Source organism: Phyllobates terribilis, unplaced genomic scaffold (genome assembly GCF_046119375.1).
Source record: "Phyllobates terribilis strain yellow unplaced genomic scaffold, ASM4611937v1 Scaffold_3__8_contigs__length_932513732, whole genome shotgun sequence".
NCBI lineage: Eukaryota > Metazoa > Chordata > Amphibia > Anura > Dendrobatidae > Phyllobates > Phyllobates terribilis.
Genome location: NW_027362763.1, coordinates 327,394,193 through 327,412,306, shown reverse-complemented (window position 1 = coordinate 327,412,306; position 18,114 = coordinate 327,394,193). Strand labels below are relative to the sequence as shown.

Below are 18,114 nucleotides of genomic sequence, written 5' to 3'. Positions count from 1 at the left end.
AGAAATTAGACTGAGTAAAGAATAGGGTGTTTATACCTGATTTCCTGTTCTTCTTTGATAAGACCAAAACTATATTTGGAGTGTATATCTGAACAAGAGAGGTCTTTTTGCAGAACACTAAAAAGAAAATATCTTTGATTATGGAATTGATTGATAAAATACAGCTCTGAAGGAGTCATCCAGAAATGGACTTTGTTTCTATGGAGTTATGTACTTATCATCAGGTACTTAGACCCCTCCTGGTGACGATTCTCATACTTTCATGTTACGTCACGTCGACTAAGCAGATCCTTTTCTTCTGTCACTGTCAATGTAAAGTTGACTGACAGCTCTCTGATAAGCAGATCGGAAGAGAAGGAACTGTTCTGTTGATGTTATGTCACAAGAAGTAGGAGAATCACTGCCAAGTGTGGTCCGTCATGACTCTGAGCCAGGAGGGATCATCACAGGGCAGAGCAGGCAGGTAGTTAGCCGATAAGTGCTAAGCCCCATAGAAGAACCATTAAGTCCCAGATAATCCCTTTAAATTTTATTTGTAGTTCACTTACCCAATTTTTATAAACTTGCTCTCTGAAGGAATCCAGACATATCGTATTTTTTGCACTTGTATATATCTTACCTAATCATATCAATGAGACAAATCAATAAGCAATGAATAATAAAAGGAATTATGTATCACAATTAAAACAGAATCTTTGGTTATTACTAGCGATGAGCGAGCATGCTCGCTACTGCTCGGTGCTAGCCCAAGCATCTCACTGCTCGAGATGCTCGGCGCTTGCAGAGTAATTCTATGGTTGCTCGGCAGGAGCATGGGTCCCCTCCCTGCATGATTGGCGCTCTCTACAGAGCCAATGAGCATGTAGCAGTGGCATACCGCCAATGGCGGCAGACCACGGCACTGTTATGGGGCACGTGGCCGGAGGGGCCCCTGGTGGATGTCCCCTACCTGCCTCCTTCTGCCCCATATATTTGGGAGGGTCAGCAACCAACTTGGTGAGTGCTCCGATTTACTCATTATTATGGCTTCCCATTTGGGAATTACATTTAAGGTTGATACTATCTCGCCCTCTTGGTTATGATCTGATCCTCTCCTTTAGTTCTACCTTTATGATTTACCTTCATTTACTCTTCTCTCCTCTCCCTGCTCCTCCCCTTGACTCTTCCCCTTGTGGATCCCATTGGGATATACTGTGCCCTGGCACACACATATTTTAGGGGTCTTTAAGATGTTATGGGAGTTTCTTTTCCTCTCTCATTGATCCAATAGTCACTCACTGTCTTAATATTAATATGTAATTATACAATTTTTGTATTACTATTGTATACCTTTTTAACTGACCTAATAAACTTTGTTGTTTTATGCCATTATTACTCAATTATCGTGGTTTCTCATTTCTCCCTGAGTAGGCAATCCTCTACTCACGGTCATGAGTGGTGAACCGGTCCTTGTTGTCACCACTGACCTGTGAGTTTTCTAATATGTTGGCCCAAGTGTTCTCTATCACATACCAGGAATTGTGGGGGCCACACATACGAGGGATTGTGGTATTGAGGGGGCCATACATACGAGGATGGGGAAATTTACCAGTAGCTGCTGCATTTCCCACCCTAGGCATATACTCAAGTCAATAGGTTTTCCCATTTTTATGTGGTAAAATTAGGGGCCTCGGCTTATATTCGGGTCGGCTTATTTAAAATATAAGGTATTTTAAAATCAGTGAGTACGTGGTGCCCATAATACTGCAGGACTGTGGCGTGCATTATACTATATGGGGGCTGCATTTTACCCTATGGGGTGTGTAATATACTGTATGGAGGACTATGGGGAGTGCATTATATTCTATGGAGGACCATGGGAAGTTCATTATACTATATGGAGGATTATGGGGGGCGCATTATACTATATGGAGGTTTATGGGGGGAGCATTATACTATATGGAGGATTATGTGGGTGCATTATACTATATGGAAGATTATTGGTGGTGCATTATACTATATGGAAGGCTATGTGGGGCCATTATAATATTTTGAGGGCTATGTGGGGTGCCATTATACTGTATGAAAGCAATTATACAGTGTGAATGTTTGTGTGGGGTCATTATACTGTTTGGAAGGCTGTGTGGGGGGCATTATACTGTTTGGAGGGCTGTGTGGGGCCATGAGAGTGTATGGAGGGCTCTGTGGGGTTCACAGTTGGGGGATTATACTGTGTTAGGGTCACCATACTTTGCCGTGGGAGTTGAAGTGGGGTACAATAGTGTCATTATACTGTGCATGTGGAGGAATGCACCATAGGGGTATCATACTGTTTGGGGGGCACTTTTGTTGGCATCATACTTTATGGGGGCAATGAAGGAGGAATCTATGACTTCAGAAGGAGGTAAATTACTATGTAAAGGCTGGAAAGTTATGAGATCTGCTCTTCTGTGATGCAAACAAATATTTATTTTTTTGTAGGGGGGGGGGCCCAATTAGAGCTTCTGCTATGGGGCCCCATGACTTCTATGTACACCCCTGGCATGTAGGGATTGCTTGCCACTCACTGCAATGCCGTAGCCATGTTGGTTGTGGCATTACAGTGATTAGCTTGCCGCCCAGCATTATCAGGTCTATATCAGACCTGGCGCCACCATGCTCGTCACAGTCACTCCGGAATCAGACAGTGTAGGGAGAGGTGCTACTGAGCTAGGGAGAGATTTGCTTGTTTCTATTTGGTGTAGGTGTACCAAAATATATTAGAGACACATATCCATCTTAACAAACAGTCCTTCTGAGGACTAATCCATTTGTAGAGATATCAGGCAGGCAGTGTATATGGGCAGGCAGGCAGGGTATATGGCAGACTGCAGTGCATATAGCACAAGAGGCTCCATTCTAGTTTTGTCTGCTGCTGCTGTTAGATATTTCTAGACATTGGCCCAGGTCTCAGGGGCCAGGATCATTTTTTTGGGATCTTAATCCTCATTATTTGCTTAAAAAGCAATCCAGAGAGTACAGTTTTTCTGTGCCATTTGCTTGTTGGCACTGCAGAATACAGCCAGGTCCTATCCATATTACAGCTCTAAAAATCCAGCTATTTAAAACTGTGGTTTGTCCGTCACATGAATAACATATAATTGTGTGGAAAATACTTCCATTTCTGGCCTCCATTAAGAATTTGTTTCAGTGTGTCAGTGAAGCTATTGACGCCAGTTTGCTGTTCAAAATAGTTACGCACAGGCCAGGTATTTAAAACTGTGTTTTCTCCATCACACGGATCACATATAAGTTCACTTCAAATTCAGCCATTTGTAGTGAGCGTGGAAGATAATGTCCTCCATTTAAAATGGACAAGGCACGTGGCAAGGGTCGGGGAACTGGACGTGATGGTGATGGTGATGGTGCATGCAGAGGCCGAGTCCGTGGTCAAGCTGAAATTTTGCCACAACAAACACCCACATCTTGTCGCCTGATCTTCCTTTCCCATTTTCTAGGGGACCACAGGACACCACTATTGAACAAAGAGCAATATGGAAAGGTTATTGGTTGGATAGCAGATAATGCTTCCAGTCACTTAGCCACCTATACCACCCTGTCTTCCACACGGTCAAGTCTCAGTAGCCGTGAGTCTGGACCGCATATTCCTCACCCTGAACCTTCTTCCTCCCACGATGCCGAGTACCCAGAGACAACTGATCCCACACTTGGACACTCTGAAGAGCTGTTCACTTTTCCATTCATAGATTCGGGCCTCTCGCCCGGTTCACTTGAAGTGGGGCAAGAGGAGATTGCATGTAGCAATGCCCAAATATTTGAGCAGCCACGGTCACACGAAGGCGACGATGGCAAAGTGTCACAAGAGGTGGACGATGATGAGACACAATTGCCAGAAAGTCAGGAGGAGGACCAGGGTGCGGAAGTGGAAGATAAGGTGGTGGATGATATAGTAACTGACCCAACCTGACAAGAGGATATGCAGAGCGAGGACAGCAGCACACAGGGGGAGGCAGAGCACCCCAACAGGCAGGAAGAAGCAGTGTGGTGGCCGCAGACAAAAGGCAGGCAACTATTCCCCGTGACACCAACACGAAGAAAGTTGCCAGTACAACTGTTAGGTCTTCCCAAGTCTGGTTGTTTTTTAAAGACTCTGCCGTTAACCCCAAAAAGGCCATTTGCACCACCTGCCAGGCCAGCATCAGCAGGGGTGGCAAAACTACCAGCCTGACCACCACCAGCATGATCAGGCACATGTCAGCAAAGCACCTGACTTTGTGGGCCGAACCCCAGGGTCCAGGAACAGTGTCTGTGGGTGACACCACTGCTTCTTCTGCTGTTGTGCATGCAAGCCAATTCCCTGTCCATAGTGCATGCGAAGATGCCTCCTGCACTACACCTGTCATTGCACACTCTCAAGTAGCTGCATCAGGAAGCACATCCATGTCCTTGTCGCAGCGCAGCGTTCAGTTGTCCCTAACCCAGTCCTTGGAACGCAAGCGCAAATATGCAACCAACACCCCACAGGTCATACTACTAAATTCACACATTTCGTGACTGCTTGTGCTCAAAATGTTGCCTTTTAGGCTCATGGAGACAAAAGAATTCTGCAACCTGATGGAGGTTGCCGTCCCTTGGTACTCGGTCCCCAGCCGCCAATATTTCTCCCGGTGTGCCGTCTCCGCATTACATAAGCACGTGTCCCAAAACAATAGCTGCACCCTCAACAACACAGTTTCCGGGAAAGTCCACCTAACCACGGACACGTGGACAAGTGATTGTGGGCAGGGGCCATCTCACTGATGGCACACTGGGTTAACATAGTGTAAGTCGGGACCCAGTCGGACCTTGGGACGGAACAGGTCCTCCCGAAGCCAAAGATTGCGGGCCCTAGGTCAATCAGGCTTACCCCCACAGTCTACAGCTCTGGCACCTCATCTTCCTCAGCCTTCTCCTCCTCTTCAGCCTCCATCTCCGAAATGACCACATCAGTCAAAAGCTGGAAGAACTGCAGCACTGCCTCGGCCAAGCGGCACTGCTGAAGCAAATATGCTTAGGTGACAAACCGTACAATGCTGAAGAGTTGTGGACAGCTCTGAAAGAACAGGCTCACACCGCTGAACCTACAGCCAGGCATGGTTGTGTGTGACAATGGCCGGAACCTGGTGGCGACTCTGAAGCGGGGCGAGCTCACACACGTACCATGCCTGGCCCATGTGCTTAACCTTGTGGTTCAGCGGTTTCTCAATTCCTTCCCAGAGCTGTCAGATCTGCTTGTTAAAGTATGCCGCCTTTGTGCCCAGTTTAGAAAGTCAGCTACAGCTTCCGCCGCCCTTGCATATTTCAGCAGCATTTGCAGTTTCAGGCTCACAGACTGGTGTGTGATGTCCCCACGCGTTGGAACTCTACACTGCAGATGATGTGAAGAATTTGTGAGCAGAAGAGTGCAGTTGTTGAGTACCAGCATCAACAAGGCCGTCGGTAGTCAGTTCAGACTCCACTCATAAGAACTCAGGAGTGGACATGGATGTCAGACGTGTACTATCCTCCAAAACTTTGAGGACTCCACCAAATTGTGAGCGGTAATGACGCCATAATTACCATCTCGCTTCTCTGTCTTTTGAAACGCTCTCTGCTCACAATCAAAGAGGATGCATTGCTGGCGAAGCACGATGAGATGGAGCAAGGAACCATACAGGGTGATTACTCACATCTAAGCCTCATCTCATCCCAACATGGATTGGGTGACAATGAGGAATAGGATGAGGAAGAACAGGAGCTAGTTTCATGTGCTATTGATGGTACTACCTGCACAACTGTCATACCGTCTGTTCAGCATGGATAGCTTGAGGACAGAGAAGAGGAGAGCAGGGTCAGTTGTCCTCTAGGTGAGGACACAAAAGTCTTGCCTGTTAGCAGTCTGGCATGCATGGCTGAGTTTATGTTATGCTGCCTTTCCCATGACCCTCGTGTTCTCAAAATTTTGGGTGACAGTCATTACTGGTTGGTGACACTTCTAGACCCACGTTACAAGGAGAACTTTATATCACTTATTCCTGAGGTGGACAGGTCTACAAAAATGGGGCAGTACCAGAAGACCCTTGTTGCGGAACTATTAAAAAAATTCCCATCTGAAAACTCTGGTGGAAGAGGTCACAGTTCGTTGGACAACCAAGGACTACAGGTGAGAGAAACACAACTCCAATCCAGCTGAGTCAGGGGAACACTGTCAAAGTTCTGGGAGAATTTTCTCAGCCCCTCCCATCCCACAGGTCCTGAGGCGTGTTGTACTCTCACAAGGAGTGCAAAGTTTAGGAAGATGCTGAGGGAGTACCTTGCCGACCGTACCAACATCCTCTGTGATTCCTCTCTGGCTTATAATTATTGGGTATCCAATGTGGATACGTGGAATGAACTAGCTCTCTATGCCTTGGAGGTCCTGGCTTCCCTGCCTCTAGCATTTTATCAGAACGGGTTTTTAGTGCCGCTGGTGGAATTGTAACTGATAAGCGCATCCGCCTGTCAACTGAAAATGCAGAAAGGCTGACTCTTATAAAAATGTACAAGGGCTGGATTGGGTCAGACGTCTCAACACCACCGACTGATAGCAGCTTAACATAAACTCAAATCTAGTGTCTTTTTTTGGGAGGTGCATTCCCGTGCACCTTTTCACACCCACACATGGGTATACACTTCCTGATTTTGGCTATTTGCTCTTGTCTTCCTCCTTCCCCTCATCCTCCACCACCCACATAATTTTTTTAAAGGGTGTTTATGATGCTCGTAAAAAAATGTTTTTATACAATATGTTCATGTGTACCCCCCAGGGGTAAATGTTTGTCAGCCCATACACTTTATTTACATTAATTTAATGTTTAATTTATTTACTTTACATTACATAAACATGGGCACTTCTTGTTTCCATGTAATAACACTTCATTTCTCTTGCACTTCACACTCTTGTATCTCATTGCAATCCAGCAAACGATTATGAGAGACTTCATCTTCCTCTGTGAGGACTGCACGGGTCGAGGTGTAATGCTATGGTTGCACACAGCTACTTTCAGTTCCCAACTGACTTATGATGACCCCACTGCTCGAGATACATAGTTATGATTTCTCATAATAATCTCGAAAATACATTGCTCTCCATAGAAGAATTTAAGTCCCAATATGGTGAACATTGCTTCCTTTCAATTTACACAGTTGAGCTTCTTTTGACTGTAAATAAATGTTCACCAAAGTTCTGCTGATATAATTCCTTTTCACTCAATCCCCTTTAAGTGGGCTTTGTACTTTCCCTGGGTTAAGTTCCATACCATTTATGTGGCCTCTTTGGCCTGGGTTCCAATCCATCAAATGTTTCATTAAGGTTCCTCAGTCCTTAGGACGTATTAACTGATGTCCTGTGGTCTTTTTTCTCCGCACATAACACACTGAAACATGTCAGTCTGCCAACTGTCAGGCCTAATGTTTTTCGCTACTGAGCGCTGGACTCTATCTATCTTAGGTTCAAAAAAAGGGGAAAATATTATCAGCTCACCATTGTTGATGCTTTAAATGCGAAAACCAATGTCGATGCACGAAAAAACGGAGGGCCAGCAACCCCCGGTGGAACCACAGAACAAGTAAAAAGGAAAAACCGGCACGAAAGTTATAAAAATAAAAGTTTATTAGGTCATTGAAAAAAATAATTACAGACATGAGACAAAAAATCAAACAAAAATGAAAGGAGGGTATACAAAACCTTACGTATTTTGGACAAGCATGTTTTTAGTCCTAGGCAGAGGTGTATCTAGGTTTTCTGGCACCTGGGGCAAGAATTCAGTTTGCCCCCCCCCCCCCCAAATGACACATGTGATTTATACACTTAGTCACGTGCCAACGAGCTGCTCTCCCTAATTCAATTTTCAGCGAAAAACTGAGAGAAGCAAAAAAAAAGCTCGTTATCACAGGACAGTAAGTGTGAAAATCACACATGAGTGAAGGGGCCATGTGATGACTGCTGGAACCTGCAGGCAGAGCTGAATCCTATGGGCAGAGACAGAGATCTGTATAAGTTGTGTGAGGATCGCATCATAAATCTCGTACTGGCCAGCACCTCTCCTGACCTGAACTTTACAGCAGTATACAAATCAATCATGCGGTCATGTTCAGGTCAGGAGAGGTGCCGGACAGTCTATTTAGTGCAATGCGATCGTCCAACGAGTTATACGGCAGTGTGTCTTTGCCTTTACAGTGAGTATATTACACGCTGTTAGGATTGGCTACAGGCCTTTATTTTATAATTAAAGGGCTTGTACAAGTTTGAAATGAAAGTCTGCAGTCACTCAGTGGCTGCAAGCTTCTGAATTCTCAAAGTGCATGCACTGCACAATTTAAGGATTCTCCCTCGCCGTGGCAAGAGTGGACGGTCATGTCAGCACAAGTATGTGATTTGTATACTTCTGGCCACATTCCTATTAGGCGTTTCTGGCCTAACTCAATTCATTGTCATTGAGTGAGGCCAGGCATGTCTAGTCGGCATGTGATCACATGTATGTAAGTCGCCGGCACAAGAGAAACCAGACAGCGTGCAGTGCGTGCCATGCCCCCAGGGGCCTTACGGTTTGGGGACAGTATATATATATCACGGTGGCTGGCCCAGGGCGGACAGTGCACAAAAGTGGGTAGGATTACTAATAAAAGTTCAGAGAAATTTGTGACGCCACCTGTGGTGTCTGGTGAAGGTCACCAGCGCTGCAACAGTCCTCTGAGACAGGTGTCAAGGCAGCTAAGATGGTACAGCTCCCCACAGGTGGAGCGGGCCTCAGGGCAGTGTAGATAGATAGATGGTGGGTGCGCTGGGCGTTGTGGTGCAGGTAAAGAACGATGGCGCAGCAGAAGTAACGGACAGAGACAGGGGGTTTTGCTTTGTTACCTTTACTGGTACAACTGTTAGATATGGTCCAGGGTACTCTAGGTGAAGAGCGCACTTTTGGATTTCTCCCCAGGGAGCGGGTATAAGGCCTCCTGATCCGTGTTTGCCTCTGTGTAAGCTCCTGGCCAGCCGGCAAATGGGCCTGGCTTCTATGCTAGATCTCTCCTTCACCTGCTGACTTGGTAGTAGAACTTTCTTTTGGCAATCACTCTCCCTGGATGCTGGGGCCTTCGTGATTCCTAGTCCTGTATATGAGTTCTGCTTGGTTGACCTGGGACCTGTAGTTCCCCAGGGGTTCCGGTTGTTCCTACTGGGCATAAAGAATCCCTGTAGGCGCGGACCCAGTGTCCGGTATATAAATCGGGGTGAGCTTACTATGCTCCTCTGCCCCCTTAGTTCCACACTCCTTTGCTCCTCGCCGTCGACCATGCTCGGGGCCCTCACTAAGCTTCAGGGCTGCTAGAGGCCTAGCTTGCCTCACACAGCAGCCTGCGTGCTGCTACATCCTGAGCACTCTAAACTCTCTGTAGACTCAGCACTGACTGAGCTGCCTGGCTCCACTTTCCCTTTATACATCCCTATCAGGGCTCCCTCTGCTGGTATGAGGTGGAAGGTGGAGGTGTTTGCATATAGTGAGGGCCTCTTGTGAAGAAATCCATCTGTGCACCCTTCTGGGTTCTGTGGCACCAATGCGCAGCAGGGGCGCCACATGCGCACTGTGAGAAGTCAGAAGTCTGCAGTCACAGGATTACAGAAGACTCATCACAAATTTGGACAATTCATTTAAAGCTCCTAACAAATAAAAACATGAGAATTAGTCAGTATAAGAAATAACCTTTACATCCAGGTACCTGATAGATGACATTGTCTCTGCAGTCGTTCTCTTTTTTTTCTTCTTCATCTTGTCCAGACGCCATGATGACTTTTTCCATCCACAGCTCGCCTCTGCAGACTTCCATCTTCTCCGGTCTTCTGCGGCGCATCCCCACACAATGCCCTTAAAGATAGCAGAGTCATTATAATAATCCTGAATAATAATATCTGCCTTATTCTGTGCCCCTTAATATATAATTGACCTTCATTATATTCCCTGCAGAACATATCACCCCCACACTGTCCTTCTTATGGTACATGCCCTCCACACTGCTCATTCCTTTCAATGCTGGGCTCCCTCTTCACACTGTCCTCACACTGTGTCCCTCCTATAGGGCTCAGTCGCTGTACTGTGCCCCTAATCACACTCTCCCTCCTTATCATATATTGTTCCCTCCTAGCTGTGAACTTACACTGCCCCCCATGCTATCCCCCACCCACTACTCAGCATCTATTCTGTGACCACTCCCTTTTTCCCCCCATACTGTCTCCTCAGACTATTTCTCTTCCCTCTTCATACTGTTTCCTTTCACGTTACCCCCGCTAACCATACTGTCTCCTCATATTTACCCCCTATCTCTCCATACTGCCTCCTCACACATCCCCTGACTCCCAATACTGTGCCCATACACATCTCATCCCCCTTGCTCCCCATTCTATGTCCATACACATCCCATCACCCTCACTCCCCATTCTGTGTCCGTACACATCTCATCACCCTTGTTCCCCATACAGTGACTGCATCCATACCCCACTCGCTCCCTATACTGTGTCCACATACATTACCCCTTCACTTCCCATACTGTGTTCGCACCCATCCTCCCCATTTTGAATCTGCAACAATTACCCACTCACCATACTGTCTGTACCCATCCTCCACTCATATATCTCTCCCACTCCTTACACTGTGTCCGCACCATCCCCCCACTCACCATACTGTTTCCTCATACATGTCCCCCCATTTATCCTCTTTGTTTCTCATACAATGTCCTCAAATTTCCCTCCAGTTACACCAAGTCTCCCCAACTCCTCCCCATTACACTAAATCACCCCCCTTCTAAATACCCGTATGTCGCTTCACGCACTAAATACCCCACACACCTAAAATACACCCATCCCAAATGACCCCTCACACACCTAATACTGTCCATGCCAAATCAGCCCTCACACACTATGCCCACATTCTAAGTCAACCCCCAAGCACATTGAAAACAGCACACTATGTCTCCAGTATCTTCAGCTCCAGTGTGGAGCACTTACCATCAATGTGCACCGCTGTCTGCACTGCAGCGCCAGTGATTGACGACAGCAGCGTGATCACATGACCTGATCACGCTGCTGACGTCGCTCTGACCCTGCAGTGCAGTCAGAGTTTCGAATGACGATGCACTGCAGCTTCTCTGAGCCGGCTATATCAGCTGGCTCAGAGAACTGCTAACTCTCACTCCGGGGGGTAGCAGAATGCAGCTGCCAGGGGAGCCACATCGGACCACCACATTATGCGGCCCAACTGCGCCTCCCTGCCGGCTGCGCTCAGCGCACATGCCTCACTTGTCTCCCCCTAGATACGCCCCCAGTCCTAGGTCATGACTAGGACTAAGGACATGCTTGTCTGAATGTGTATGTTTTGTACCCCTTTATTCCCCAATTTTTGTTTAATTTTTTGTCTCATGTCTGTCTTTTTTTTTAAATGACCTAATAAACTTTTCATTTTTAGAACTTTTTGATGTTGATTTTTCCTTTTTACTCTATCTAACTTACTATCAGGAAGTCGTCTTCTGTCTTCCCACATAGCCCCTCACATTCTTGGCTAGTCCCAACTGTTAACTATTTTCCAACTAAATGCATACAAATTGTCAAACAGCTGGAATCACATTTAAACAGTGCAATGCATTATATAACATCGCATATCTTCAAAAGGGGGGAGGTGGTGGGCAGCAAATCCCCTCATTACACTTACTCTCTACAGGAGTGAGAAACTTACCCAGTCACTCTGGAGATGGAAAGCGACTCTACCATGCAAACTGTCCTCCATTGATCTGTGATGGCCCAAGTACTGACCATCACTGTGAAGACACAGGTCTTCCATGGGCATAATACTACTCAGACAACAGAGGGTAAAATAGTGTGGCAATACTTTATTGAACCACCAAACAGACAAAAAAAAAAAAATATATATATATATATATATATATATATAACATACCCAAGATGGTGCAAAATCACACAGTCTCACCCTTCCACTGGCCCCCCAGGAATAGAGCAGCTGCTACTTTGGGGCTTCCAGGGCCAACTACCTCAACCAGTGGCTTCCAGTTTTGGATGTACACCCACAGAGAGGAGGTAGCAGCAAGCATAGGAAGTTGACAGTCCATTGATGTACATGACCAGGAGACCCGAGGGTTCCACCCTGGCTTCTCTGGACATATTCATGGAACCAGATGACCGGATGTCCCAACCTGGCTTCCTTCAAGTGAATCCATGGGTTTCAGGTGACCGGAGGGTCCCACTTGGCAACCCCAAACAATATATCAATGGGACCAGGTGATTTGATAATCCCATCCTGGCTTTCTCCGAGCGTATCCTTGGGATCAGGTGACCTCATCATCCCAACCTGGTTTCCTCTAATGTATCCATGATTTCTGTGATAGTCAAAGGAGCAGATCTGTATCCCTTCAGCTGGGGCTGGGGTCCCCTAAGCTGACATCCTGTAGAGTCATCTCTGTATCCCTCTTGATGGAGCCCTGTGTCCTGATTGCTGTCTCTGATTCTCTGGCAGAGAAGATATAAATCCCTTTTTATATTTACATCTGTGGCTCAGGTTATCATTCATAGGTCAGGGGGGAAGGTATCAGGAGCTCATGTCTCATTGTTTAAGCTGGCCTAGTACAATATGTAATTAGCATATTAGCAAAGATCATTGTTCCAATATCCTGAGTCTCTGTTATGCAAAACTAGCAGACAATGCATTGTAGGAGCTGATATGAGATGTAAATAACAGCCATTCATCAATTAACAAATATGAACTCAAATTATCAACATCTAGGCTTATTCAAACAATAGTCTGTGTTGATCAACCAAAGAAGAACATAAATTCAAAAGTCAACATAATGATAAAGGTATATGGCTCTGGCCTACTGAATTTATGTCTGAATAATTAAGATTATAAACAGTCACAACCACTGTTCAAGGTATGATAACAATCTGTAAGATGTCTTAGCTGCAGGGCATTATCAGGAGGCCCACGCAGTAATGCTGACTGATTTTAGCCTGCTCTCTGATGCTTTAGCATAATGAGAAATGGTGCAAGGCAAGTTTTTTTTCTACAGCGATCAAATCAAATGTCAAAATGTTTGAAATTGCATGAAATCATACATTTCTGGAAATTTGACCCAAACGCAAACCTCGGTAGATTGATCGCGTTTGTTGTTGCCCCACATTGAAGTTATTGGCCATCAAGCTGGCGTTGGAGGAGTTTCAAATGTGTGTGGGTGCTCATTTCTAGTATATGCCATAACCTAAGATCAGTGTTGTCCACTTATAAACAATTATACTAAGGGCTCGTTCACACTTGCATTTAAATGAGACAAGCATATAAAAAAAATCGGATGGCACCCGGACCAATGTTATACAATGAGGCAGTGCAGATCTGCATATTTTTTCTCAGCAGTATTTGTCATGAGAAAAAAATTGCAGCGTGCAGCGATTTTACTCCAAAATCAGTCCAGTGCGAGAAAAAATCTCATGCCATACGGACCATCAACATAACATCCGATTTTTATAGATACATTACAATTCTATAGCATAGGAAATTGAAAATGAATGATTAATAATTGCTGAGTAAAAAAATTGCATACTGTATGGATAGCACACGGATGACAAGTGAGAGAAAATCGTCCGGCTCTCCTGGATGAGAATGGGACCGATATTTTTTTTATACGCCAGAGTGAGTGAACCCTAAAAGTAACTAAGGGACATAAGCCTAAAGCAATATAACATGACAGTCTTAATTTAAAAAAGGGGAGAAGCACCACTCTCAGCAGACAGCTCAGAGTATAGCCACTCGTTTCCATGTATAAGTGGCACCAATTCAAATAATTAAATAGCAACATAATATGATCATGTTGAAACACAAGAGCTAATAAGGCTAAAGTAGGAAAAAAAAACAGCATATTTTTAGGCCTCTCTAGGTTTGTTGAACTGAGGAAGGAACCTCAAAGCCTCAAAAGAAAATGAGACAGTTGGTCTTGTTGCAGTGATAGTTTATTTTGATCCGGCAAGGAGTCAAAAACATGTATGGTCGAACATTTCGACCAGCAGTGGTCTTTGTCACAAACATCTGTTGTGGGTGCAGGTAGGTAGAAATCTAGTTGCGCAATAACGTAATCATGAGATGTATTTGATGTAAAGGACCTGTGTGGAGCAGGAGCCAGGATTAAGTAAATGCGGCAAGCAGGGTGTAAGCCGTGACTTTTGTGTGCTGAGGTTCCTTCCTCAATGAATCTGGACCATTGGTCATTTCCTCAAGCACACAATATTTTAATAAGACAGTGGGGTGGTCTTTCTCCTTCTAGCTTTGCTGAATTACTGGAAACAAAAGAGGGAATGCAAATTGAGTTTGCAAGATAGCTCATAAATAAAATAATTTAATAGAAATCAGAGATCAACCCTTTGAATTAATTTAGAGTTTTAAATCCAATAGAAAAGTAAAATATAGATTTATTTTATTTATACTACATTCCAAATTATTATGCAAATTCTATTTTTCTCCCATTTTCCTAAATTGTTGATGCAAATGAGTCAGCATAATGTTCAAATCATTAACCGTTAGGGTATAAATCAGATTTTATTGCACAAACCTCTAAATGATAACTAATTTTTTCAAAACTAAGAACATTTGTAGCGCCCCGAGGATTCGGCCGCTACAGGGGTATTGCACCTCAGTCCAGAGGTGTGATATTCCACTCCCACGTAAGGATGGAGTATGGACCAGGGCTCAGTTAGCTGCATACAGCACACACACCCCATTTCCGAGGGACAGCTCAACGGTGCTCCCACTAGACAGAAGTGCAGGCACGACCGACTATGTCCCTGCCTGGAGTGGGGAGGGGGGTGGAACACCCAGTGCTGTAGGGGCAGATAGGGGTTGGTTCCTGAGCGTAGATAGGAGCTCATTGGTTGCTGGTCACCTGGGCTCATGGTTAGAGGGAGGTATAAAAGGTGGGCACCATCTTAGAACAGTGTTCAGTGAGAGAAGAAGTTCAGTCTGTGAGGAGAGCTGACAGGGAGCAGCAGCTCAGGCTGAGTGCTGCTCCAGAGGCAGGCCTAGAGAAGAGGCCGGAGCCTGAGAGGAGAAGGAGAAGTGGGCCTGGAGAAGAGGCCAAGGGAAGGAGGAGAAGACAGAACAGGAGAGAAGGAGAGAGAGAGAAACAGAAGGGCTCAGGAACAAGAAGGTGGAAGGGACCCTAAGAACCCACGAGAATCCAGGGTGAAGTGTCAGGCAGATTAAGGGTACCGGATCCCAAGTTGGTGGAGGAGAAACTACCCTCCGCCAAAGACCGGTCGTCGTGATCATTTATTGGTGCGACACCTCATCAAACCTGCTAGGAAGGCACCATATAGGACAGCAGAGGACGGGGCCCACGTTTAACCGCACAAGTCCGTGGCAGCTGGACAAAAGTGGGTCACTGGTGAGGCAGGCCAGAGAAAGGATAAAAGGGGGCCCTGTGCCATGCTCCTGAACTGCCTGGGAGTTGACCGAGCCCCACACCTGGTGGACGCAGCACGGCTCGGGCGGTCACTACCTGTACAGAAGTGACCTGGACTACCTGAACTGTGAGTAAAAGACATTGGACTGCAATACGTTGTCTGTGTGCTCTTTCGCTCCTCCAGCACTACCGGTACTGGGACTCTCACTACCATCACTCCCACCATCCGCTACACTGCCCTGGGGCCGCACTCTTCCCGTGGGGAGTCACACCATCCCAGCTGCACACATCATCGGCCCCAGCGGACTGCCTTGCAGCGGCGGTTCCTAATTACCGCAATCCACGGGTGGCGTAGTCGGACATTATCTGAAGCACGTAGCAGACTACCATTGGTCTGACCACCCTGAGCCGCGGGACCGGGCCGCCACTACTACCCCCAGCGTCTCCCTACTGCCCGGTTCCGCGTGCCCCATGGCCCAGGGGGCGAGTCAGCTTTGGCGTAGTCGGCAGGATCGTGACCAACCCGCCACAAACGGGTATTGCGTGCCTGAAGAAGATTGTACATGTACCTTGAAAAGAAGTCTCCCGCCATTTCCAGAAGTTTCCCGCCGTCCGGAGTCGTTTCCCGCCAATCGTAGCCGATTCCCGCCATCAGACGCCATCTTGGACCGTTTCCCGCCATCTTCATCCGTTTTTCCCGCCCTGGCAGAGCGGACGCCATTATGTGCGCACCAAAAGACAGCAGGAAGCCGCCTCCCATTGTGGGCCAGGTCCCAGAGTGGCTCCAGAGAAGGGTCCCGCCCCCAGCAACTATAGATGCAGCCGTGGAGATGTCCATCAGCGTGGGGGGGCTGCCCCTAAGGGTGATTGTCATCAGATGCCCCCTGGACCAACCCCCATGGGGGCGGATAGGAAAGAAAACTGAGGGGCTGGGTGCGGCCGGGATCAGTCTGGACAGGCCGCACCCGAAGGTAGAGACAGGAACCAGCTCCAGCGTCCTGGCGCGTGGCCTGCTGCAGGCCGAATCCCCCTGCAGCTTCACGGAGCTGCTAGCGCAACTCCTCAAAGAAGACCCAGAGTTCATGCGGACTGCGCTGGAGGAGCTGGACCGGAGAATGGTCCGGGCGCAGCGGAACGTCATCGCCGGGTGGAAGGAGGAGGTGGCCCAGTGGGCCGTGACCCAGCCGCAAGAGACACTGCCAGCACCCGACAGCGCGCCTTCCTCTGAGGACGGTGCAGAAGGAGTGAAGGCCGAAGACAGCGTCGCGGAGGGAGCCACGAGGACCGAGGCAAGTACAGGGGACGTTACCACCCCAGGCCCAGCAGCCGCAAGCCTGCCCCAGCCTCCCACCGCAGAACCCGAAGCCCCACTCACCGCACCTATTGCCGCGCCGTCACTGCTCCCAGCTAGGCCTCAAGCGGCGAGCGCCGCAGCCACGCCCCGCCCGGCGCCACGCCCCTTGACCCCAGGCGCCGTAAAGAGAGAAGCGTCACCGGCCCGGTCACGAGGCCTGAATTCCCCAGGCACCTTCCAACCACGTGCGCCCCTGGTCCCGAAGCCACCACCCCTTGGGACTGACCTATACCCTGGTGACGTGGTCACCTTCACCCGACATGAGGGCGCCAATGGACTGTATACCCTCCATGTCCATCGGCTCACCGAGGAGGAACTGCAGCACTACGGCTATGAGGAGAGCCGAGAGGACCCGGACGGGTCTGAAGAACCATATGAGGAGGAAGAAGGAGCATATGGAGGACACCGCTACTAGTAAGTAGCCACGTACCTGTGTACATAGTTACCCGTCAGGGTACAGAGAACTAATTGCTGTTATGGAACTGTGTGAACGTTATCCCCTCATCCCCTACCAGGCTGAGGACTGTGAGCAGCCATTTCCCTTCCCAAAACTGGCCGAGGACTGAGAGCGGCCAATCCCTTGTATATAGTTGCGCTTCCTAAAGCGCCCCCTACTGGTTTTAGAAAAAGACTACTATGTCTACCTCGGGACAGCAAGTCCCTCGTGTTTACAAGTTTGCCAAAGTTCCTGCACTTACAAGAGGAGTGCACACCTGGTCGCAAGTTGCACCGCCGCCAGGATCCAAGAATGTATTGTAAAAATGTTTTCCTGCAAATGTTTTATATGAAAAGTTTTTTTATATGCTGCTAGATAGTAATGTGAATGTTTTCTAATAGTGTTTATATGTCAAAAGAGTTCCAGAAGTATTAGTATGTGTTTTATAATAGTGTGACAAGAAAGGAAAAGTGTGTCCCATAAAGGGAATTGAACCGTATTGCCTGTTTTCTGATGTGAAAAGTTTTAAAAAGTTTGCATATCCTGTATTTAACTGTTTTTGCTCTTTTCCAGCCCGAGGACGTGCTGTGCTTTACCAGGGGGGAATGTAGCGCCCCGAGGGTTCGGCCGCTACAGGGGTATTGCACCTCAGTCCAGAGGTGTGATATTCCACTCCCACGTAAGGATGGAGTATGGACCAGGGCTCAGTTAGCTGCATACAGCACACACACCCCATTTCCGAGGGACAGCTCAACGGTGCTCCCACTAGACAGAAGTGCAGGCACGACCGACTATGTCCCTGCCTGGAGTGGGGAGGGGGGTGGAACACCCAGTGCTGTAGGGGCAG

At 47.4% G+C, this 18,114-nt stretch overlaps 1 protein-coding gene across 4 annotated transcripts in view; it reads right to left on the bottom strand.

Annotated features, from left to right (window-relative positions):
* The window catches only part of LOC141259330 (probable cation-transporting ATPase 13A4), a 1,218,891-nt gene that overhangs the window by 957,854 nt on the left and 242,923 nt on the right, over positions 1–18,114 (bottom strand). For all 4 annotated transcript variants that reach the window (XM_073675148.1, XM_073675147.1, XM_073675149.1 and 1 more), the window contains exons 4-5: positions 549–619; positions 37–117 (exon numbers count right to left, since the gene is read on the bottom strand). In XM_073675148.1, the coding sequence (XP_073531249.1) occupies positions 37–117; positions 549–619 (152 nt within the window). The remainder of the gene's footprint in view (positions 1–36; positions 118–548; positions 620–18,114) is intronic.